Source organism: Athene cunicularia, assembly GCF_003259725.1.
Source record: "Athene cunicularia isolate RWA chromosome 22 unlocalized genomic scaffold, athCun1 chr22_part1, whole genome shotgun sequence".
Classification (NCBI taxonomy): domain Eukaryota; kingdom Metazoa; phylum Chordata; class Aves; order Strigiformes; family Strigidae; genus Athene; species Athene cunicularia.
In genome coordinates this window covers 4,455,476-4,463,334 of record NW_020799128.1, presented here as the reverse complement: position 1 = coordinate 4,463,334, position 7,859 = coordinate 4,455,476, and the positions used below count along the sequence as shown (strand labels likewise).

General features: G+C 61.0%; 1 protein-coding gene across 1 annotated transcript in view; it reads right to left on the bottom strand.

Moving 5' to 3' along the window:
- Positions 1-1,856: 1,856 nt before the first annotated feature.
- TACC1 (transforming acidic coiled-coil containing protein 1) overlaps positions 1,857-7,859 on the bottom strand; it is a gene marked incomplete at its 5' end in the record, with an annotated part of 12,152 nt that continues 6,149 nt past the window's right edge. The window contains 7 exons of the mRNA XM_026863031.1: positions 1,857-3,125; positions 3,622-3,742; positions 4,324-4,430; positions 4,942-5,102; positions 5,196-5,239; positions 5,438-5,514; positions 5,673-5,863. Of these exons, the coding sequence (XP_026718832.1) occupies positions 3,057-3,125; positions 3,622-3,742; positions 4,324-4,430; positions 4,942-5,102; positions 5,196-5,239; positions 5,438-5,514; positions 5,673-5,863 (770 nt within the window). The remainder of the gene's footprint in view (positions 3,126-3,621; positions 3,743-4,323; positions 4,431-4,941; positions 5,103-5,195; positions 5,240-5,437; positions 5,515-5,672; positions 5,864-7,859) is intronic.

The window sequence follows — 7,859 nt, the reverse complement described above, 5'->3', positions numbered from 1 at the left end:
GCCGAGCAGCACACGAGATCGACAGGCCTGCCCGTTCACAGCCACACACCTTCTATTATATATAACTATAACCATTATATATATATTTATATATATGTAACTATAACCATATTATAGTTAATAAATCATTCCTTAGGAATCTTCTTTGCCCAGACTGGAAGTGCATGCTGGCAGGCGTGGGGACGCGAGCGCTGGGGAGAGGCAGCGAGCGCGGGGCCGGGAGCGGCGATGGGGGGATCTGACTGCGCGGGTTATCGCCCTGGGCGCTGCTCCCCGCAGCCAGCTCGGCCCTCCCGGGGGCTCCTCTTTGCCAGGGAGGGGGGACTGCGGCAGGGACACGCCGTAGGCAGGCTGCGGTCCGGGGGAGTGCCGACATCAAAACTTCTGCAATTATCAGCCACCTCCAGAGCTGGAACAAGGCCCCAGGTGAGAGACCGAGCTCCGACACAGAGCTCCAGGGAGCCCCGTGCCCCGAGGCTGGTGCTCTGCTCCTCGACCCCCCGGGGGGCAGAGACAGAGATGGGACTTCATCCCCCCAGGTAGAGCGGGATGTGAACATTCACACAGAGGGACCAGGGCACTGACACCCCGTGTCCAGCCAACACGCCGAGCGGCGCGTCCCTGCGCCCGGCACAGCCCGAGGGCTGCAGCGATCCCGACTCCGGCTCCATCGGCCTCATGCTGGGACCTCGAGTGCTGCTACGGGCACAACAACAAACCAGAAACTGCCCCAAATCAACCTCCTGTGAGTTCCAAGAGCACGTGCCATGCCGCTCTCTGGTGACCTTCGCTTTCCGAAGGGCTGCAAAGAGAAGAACCCAACTCCCAGCAAATCCCTGGTTCTCGAGGGTTTTCATTACCTGCGCAGACCCCCAGAGGGTCCCAAGGGGCAGCACCTTGCAGGGTAACTCCTGGCTGTCACTATCACCCTGCTAAGTGCAGCCAGGAAAGGGGAAAAAAAAAGGGGAGGAGAAAAAGAGAGGGAAAAAAAAAGGGGCAAAATGGGGGGGGAAATGAGCGAAAAAAGAGGGAGTAAAAAGGGGGCAAAAAAGGGGGGAAAAAAAAGGAGGAAAAAAAATGCTTTTTCCTTTTTGTCAACTGTGCAAAGAGGTGAACGTCCAGCACAAAGCCGCGGGCGCAGAGCTCTGAGCGGTACCGGCCATCAGCCGCCCACCACACACCGACCAGCCCGTTCACTGGGGTAACTGGGAGCACGGTGAGCAGGCCTGGCCTCTGTGTGCCAGGGCAGGCTGCTGGCATCCTCACCTGCTTTGGCGTGTAATAAATTCTCTGAATACATAACTAACAAAATATATATCAAGTGTATGGCTCCGACTTAGCTGCTTGCACTGCATGCTCGGCACAGGGAATTAGAAAACAGAAGGAAAACAGCTCGGTTCTTTTACAAAAAGGTAGCAGCAAAAAGGTTTGCGAAAGTCTTAGATAGGCTGGGTAGGAAACAGGCCAAACAGTGAGTATTTCCCTTTTTTGACGCTTTACGACTCCGTTCAAGGCGAGAGCAGATGATCCTGCTGCCAACACCCGGCCCAGGGGCCGCAGGCAGGAAAACTGCAGAGAGGCCAAACTCACCGGGCGAGGCTGGCCCGTGCCAGCGGCACTACGGGAGGGCACACACGGGATCGACACACGGGATCGACACACGGAGCTAAACAATCCTACTGGCCCAGGGCCCCCCAGCCCCCAGCACAGCGCGGTCCCGCTGGAGCTCGGCGTGGCCAGAGAAGTAACGTAACCCCCCCTGGAAGAGCGCAGGCAGCCTCCCTGTGCCCATAGGCAGGTCTTGGGCTGCGTCCAGACAGATTTCAAAGTGTATTTTACCGCTGCCTGGATCTGCCTTTGCCTGTAAAGGTTGGCTTTTGTTTGGTTCTCTTAATGTTCAGTGCTGGAGGGGATCTGACAGCAGTACAACCCGGGCAGGACCGCACTCCTCCTCGCCCTCCTGCACTGACCACAGAACAGAGCCTGAAGTTGTGAAGCAGCTCAGGGTTTGCTTCCTTCCTCCTGCAACATCCAAAGTGGGGAACTAACCTCACTGTGGTGTGGGGAGCCAACAGCAAGAGCCTTGGCTTTGGGCATTTTAAACTGGCCGAGAAACCCCACGCTCACAAGTCTCCGGAGATGCCAGGGCGGCCACGGGCAGACGGATGGACAAGCCCCAGCTCTCCAGAACCAACTTCTTCATTTCCCAAACACCTCTTGGTGCAGAAGCCTCCTGCCCTCCCCCAGGCCGGGCTCTCCTTTGAGAGGACTTAAGCTACTGCTGATTAAATGGCCGTATCCCTGCTCCCGGGGGAACGTGTAGCAGGACCGTGCCCACCTGGGAGCAGTGAGCAGAGCGCCTGGGTGCTCGTAAATGCTAATAAAGTGCACGAACGCAGCGGCGTTGGCCGCTTCCCCCGAGGCTGGCACGGCTGGAGACAGGGACACACTGTGCTGCACGTCACCCGTGTACCAGGGCCCGGGACCAGCCCCTGGAACCCCGCCAGCTCCCCCCAAACCCACCGATCTCCCGCGAGGCTGCTTCAGCCAGGGGATCCCGGCTGGCGGCCCCAAACCCGCGGTGGGTGCCTGGGGTCCCCGAGCCCCCTCGCTGCCTCCCCAGCTGTGCACTCGCGGCCCGGTGCCCTTCCCCGGCGCCCAGGTGGCAGCTCCAGCCCCGGCATCACCCAGGTCCCGGGGCAGGACCTGCCGCGCGGCTGGACCGGTGCGATCGAGCACGTGAGGACAGTAAGTGACGAGAGTGTGGGGGCACAGCCTGGCCAGGGGGGACAGAGCCCGGGGTGTCACTTCCCCGCTGAGGGGACCCTGGGAGGGACACGCACCCCAACTCTGACCACGGGGAATCCAGCCCAGAGCCCTTGGGAGACCAAGGCAGGGGCAGCGCGGGGAGCGGCTCTGCCCCGGGGGGCCGGGGGGGCTGGAGCAGGCAGACGGTGTGCTTCTCTGCTGGGGGCTCTCCTGGGTGATAAGGCAAGGTGCTTGACGTGACGAGAAAAGCAGCCAAGTGCAGAGTGCTGGACGAGGGGTGGTGAGACTCAATCTGCCTTTCCCAGCTTCGCTATCAGCTCGTCGCAGATCTTGGTCAGCTCCTCAATCTCCTGGTTCTGCAAGAAAGTCAAAACTTGAGGGACCCCCATGGCGGAGTGGATGGGGGACAGCACCCAGGGCCACCGAGCCAGCGCAGGAAAGGGCAGCGCCTGCCCCTGCGACTGCTCCTCTGTGCACCACCAGGTGCCATGGGCACCCTCGGGCTCACCCTCCTCGTCTCCAACAGACCCTGGCACTGCCCAGCTGCAGCCCAGCATGGCTCTGCCGCGGGCACAGGCGAAGCCTTGCCCATGCTCCAGCACAGTCAAACACGTGCCAGCCCTGAACGCAGCCGCGGGCAGAGCTTGCATCGCCTCCCTTGCGAGAGGGCACAGTCGTACATTTAAATAAACAAACAAAAAAACCCCACAAAACAAGCAAACCACAAAATACCCCGAGAACCAAATCCACAAAACACTTTCTGGGCCAAAAATCCGAAGGCCACCTCCATCAGGGTGCTCGGGGCAGCAAAACAGGAATGCGGGGCAGAGGCGGCGCGGGCGGGCGCGGTACCTTCTGCTGGAGGGCTCGCTCCAGGGACTCCACCTTCATCTGCTCCTTGCGCAGCCCCGCGTGCAGCGCCGTGCTCTCCGCCTTGGCCTTCGTGCGCACCTGGGCGATCTCCTCGTTGGCTCTGCGGGGGTTGGAGACAAGGGGCTGGCGGTGACATCTGGGGGGCAGGAGCCCCGCGGCACGACGCCAGCCCAGCAGCATCGGCAGGGCCCGGCTCCGTCCGCCTGGAGGCAGCAGGGGTGGGCTTCCCATATGGAAAACCTGCACGGAACTGGATTAATTCAGCTCCTCCAAATCCCTGTATGGAATCTCTGCTCTCAGAGCGAAGCTAAACCAGTTCCTCACCTACTTCACTCAAGGCTACCAGGTGTGAGCGAGCTACGGCTCATCCGTGGGGCCTCGGTAGCTCCACGATCCCTCCACATGCCACAGGCATGAGCCCTCCGAAATGCGGGGCTTGTGGAGTGACTGTAAATAGACTGTGAGGTCAGCTTCCCCACTGAAAACAACTAAGCAGAGATCAGAGAAGCCCTTCAGGGGGTTGTGCTGGCTTACTTACAGCCATTTAGTCACTTGTGCCCAAGGCTTTAGAAAGCAGCTTTTCACATCCGTGAGCTCCTGCCTTCCAACCTCAGGAAAGCCAAGAGCAGACACTGCCCTACAAGGGCTTTAAGCACCCAGCAATGTCGTGCATGACCTTACTTGTCTAATTTTTCTTCCGCATGGACTTTCAGGGCCTGATACCGCTGCTCTTCTTGCTTGACCCGGGTTAAATAATCTTGAGCACACTTCTTCAGAGCTTCTTCATTCTGAAAAAAAAAATAAAAATACATCCATCTGCATGGAGACTGGGGACAGAGATGTTGCTCTGATGGGATGATGTATTCTCTTCTGAGTGTAACAGAAAAAGGCTTTAAATAGACACAGCTTCTCCCTTATGCTGGAGCCCCTTATCCAGCTTGGCAGCATGGAAAAACGGTGCCTAGATGGAGGCAGGGATTTTTGGGGTGCTTTGCCCTGGCATCTCCTCTTCCCTTGGCACTGCCCAGGGCTTGATGCTCCGCGGCCGGTGGCTGGGCAGGAGCACACCAGGGAGGAGCGCGGAGAGGAGCCGGAGAACCCCACAGCAGCTCCCCGGGGAGCCCGAGAGACTCTGCTCATGCATGGGAGAGTGGGCAGAGGGAGGCAGCGGGTTGTCCTCTGGGCAGGGGCCGGGGGGTCTGAGGCAGCACAGCGGGATGGGAGAGCTGGGGGGGGACAGTGCTGCATGGGAACTCTGCGTCCAGGGACCAGGGGGACAGAGGAAACCAAGGCAAGGACCTTCTTAAAGCCTTCCAGGACGCCCTTCAGGTTCTCGTATCTCCTGAAGAGATCCGACAGGGACCTCTCCACCGAGTTCAGGTCTGCCAGAGCCTGGTCCTTTTCCATCGTGAGCTGCTGCAGGTTCTTCTGGGACGTCATGTTTGTCCTCTGCTCATCCTCTGTGATGGAGAAGGAGCAGCAGGGACACGGTGACTGAGCGGGGACGGCCGCGGCAGCCGGGTCCCTGCCCCAGCCTGGCGACGGCACCTTACCTATCATCTGGGCAATGGTCTTCTCATACTCAGCCACGATTTTCCTAGAAGGGAGAAAAAAAAGCAGATGAGAGGCAGCATTTTTTTGCAGACACACACCTACAGCTCTGTGGCCAGTGAACTGCCCCCAAGGCAGCCCCAGCAGCAGCCTGCCTGCGCTAGATACACTCCATTACAGCCCCGCTAACCCGCGGGGAGCACGGCGCTGCATGGGACCGAGCATGCAAGGAGGCGGCTTTTACCTCATCTCCAAGACCTCCTGGCGGCTCTCTTCATACTTCTTCTTCCACTCGTTTGCTTCAATCTCCTTGGTGATTATCTAGGTTGCAGCAAAAACGGGGCCCTTGGGACACGCTCTGGGTGGTTTCCCAGGCTGCCCCACGCCTGCGAGGCGCAGGGGACCAGACCCCCCCACCCCGGGCAGCGCGGAGCTGTGCCCGCTGCCCCCGCAGCAGCTTGGGGTGCCCCGGCCGTTACCTCCTCCCTGATGAGCGTGAGCACAGCCGTCTTCTCGGATTCACTCAGGCAGATGCTGTCCAGGGGATTCTCGCTCCTGCTCATGCTGGTGACAGCCGTGGGGCACTTGTCCATGGAGCACAGCCCGGGGTTGCCCTGAGGGGAATCATCCAGCCAGGATGCTGCGTGGCTTTTCTTTTCACCTGCTTCCCCTGCTTGGGGTGTTCTCCCCCATTTTATCAGCCTCTGTTCGGGCACTGAACCTCCCTACCTGCACACTGACAGCTCAGAGCCCGGTGCCAGGCACCCGGCAGAGCCCATATGAGGGATTTTTCATGTACTTTCTGCCCAGTCCCTTGCCAGGAGCTGGGGCTGCACCGTGGGCTTGGCACCGCAACGGAGAGACCCAGCAAGGGCCCATCTCGGAAGAGAGACCCAGCTCCGAGCAGAGACGTGCTCACGTCTGACATCACTTTCCCCCATGGCTGCTTTAAAAATATCTCCAGCCTGGAGGTTCTTTGCTGACTGTGAGGCACAGGCGGGGGGTCAGCGAGGGTCTGTCCCCGTCACCTCCCGGTCAGGCAGAGACGTCCCTGACGCATCCGAAGTGCTGCCGGGATGTTTGCGGGGCCTTGCTGATCGCCCCGAATGCACGGGGGAGCTGGTGGGGGGACGAGGCTTCACCCCCCTGCAGAGCCCCCAGGCTGCTCCCATTCCCCTCCCATCCCATGGTGCCCCAGCTGGCGGGAGAGCCCCGAAATCAGAGAAGCTCATGCAGATGCTCCCGGCACCTCCTGTTTCCATGACGGGAGCTACTATGAGGGCCGAGGGGGTTGCACCCCCATGGCTCACTGCTTTGCCCCCCCAAGACCCTCCTCTGCACCAGTGCTGCAGGCACAGGGACCAAACTGGGGGGAGAGCTCAGCGCCGTGACCCAGGCACCCAGCCCTGCCTGGATGCCAGCCCCAACCCTTCCCTCGGGGGGGTCCTGCAGCCTGAAAGGCCTCCAGAAAAGCCAACCGAGTTTTACACCACGGTGCGTTCCTCCCCTCATTGCCCCAGCCGAGCGGCAGCCCTGCGCAGCCGTCTCCTTGGGAACCAGCTGCCAGGCCATAAATAGAGAAGTGGTTCGGAGGAGGCAGTCTGCTTCTGCCGTGTTTTGGAAACGAGAGCACGAAAGCGCTTCTCGCCCTCCCCTGCGCCCCGACTGCTGCTCAGGCCCCAGCACCGCCGGGACCCTGCGGGGGCTCGCGGGCAAGCGACGGCCAGTGGCCGGAGCCACCCCCGGGGGCAGGTTCGGGTCTGGGCAGCCCAACCCCGGGGGTTCAGCCCCCAGCTGCCCCAAACAGCACCTCAGCGCCTGCGAAGCCTCTGCCCACTGCCCGTCCCACCAAAAACCCGCGCGGGGGCTCGGGATGACCCGGCCGGGTGGGAGGGCCGAGCCTGCCCGCGCTCCCCACACAAAGGCTCACTTTGCCTCATGCCCTTGCGGGGTTTAGCGCAGTTAAAGCTGTCTCAGAGACACTGATTTTGCTGACGTTGCTAATCTCGCTGTCACCTGCTGCCACCCCCGGCAGCTTTGCCCAGGGGCGACGAAACGGCTGCAGGGTCCCCCCTGCAGCCGAGGGGCCACTCCAAAGGCTCCGTGGGGCACATCGGGGGTGTCCCCGGGCAGATGTGCCACTGCCGGGTGCCAGGGTCACCGGTGGCCGCAGAGCCAGGGCTTTTATCACTGATCCCCTCATCTCTCTGTCCGGCGCCTCCCGACAGCAGTGTGTGGGGATCCCTCGGAGCCAGCCCTGGACTCCTGCGCCCCAGTCACAGCCCCCGCCCGCGGCTCGGCCCTCCCCGTCATCTCCTCTGCCCTTCCTCTGCCCTTCAGGCTCTTCCAAGGGCAGCGTTATCTCTCGCTGCCCCCCCCAGCCACAGCCCCGCTCCCTCCCACCCACTGCAGCAGCACCCGGGCGAAGGAGCCAGGATCTGCCGGGCTCCTCCAGACCTGCCAGGAAAATGACACTGTTTTATCAAGTCCCCGCAGGGCCCTTTCAAGGATTTTACCTCCCAAAGAAACTAATTTCAGAGAGTTTATGGTAGCACATCTGGGACGAGAGCGATGTTTGCTGCAGCTTCCTCCCAGCACTCTGCACCATGGGGCAGGCAGGAGCATCGGCCAGTGCCGCACCAGTACCAGTACAGCCACCCCAGTGC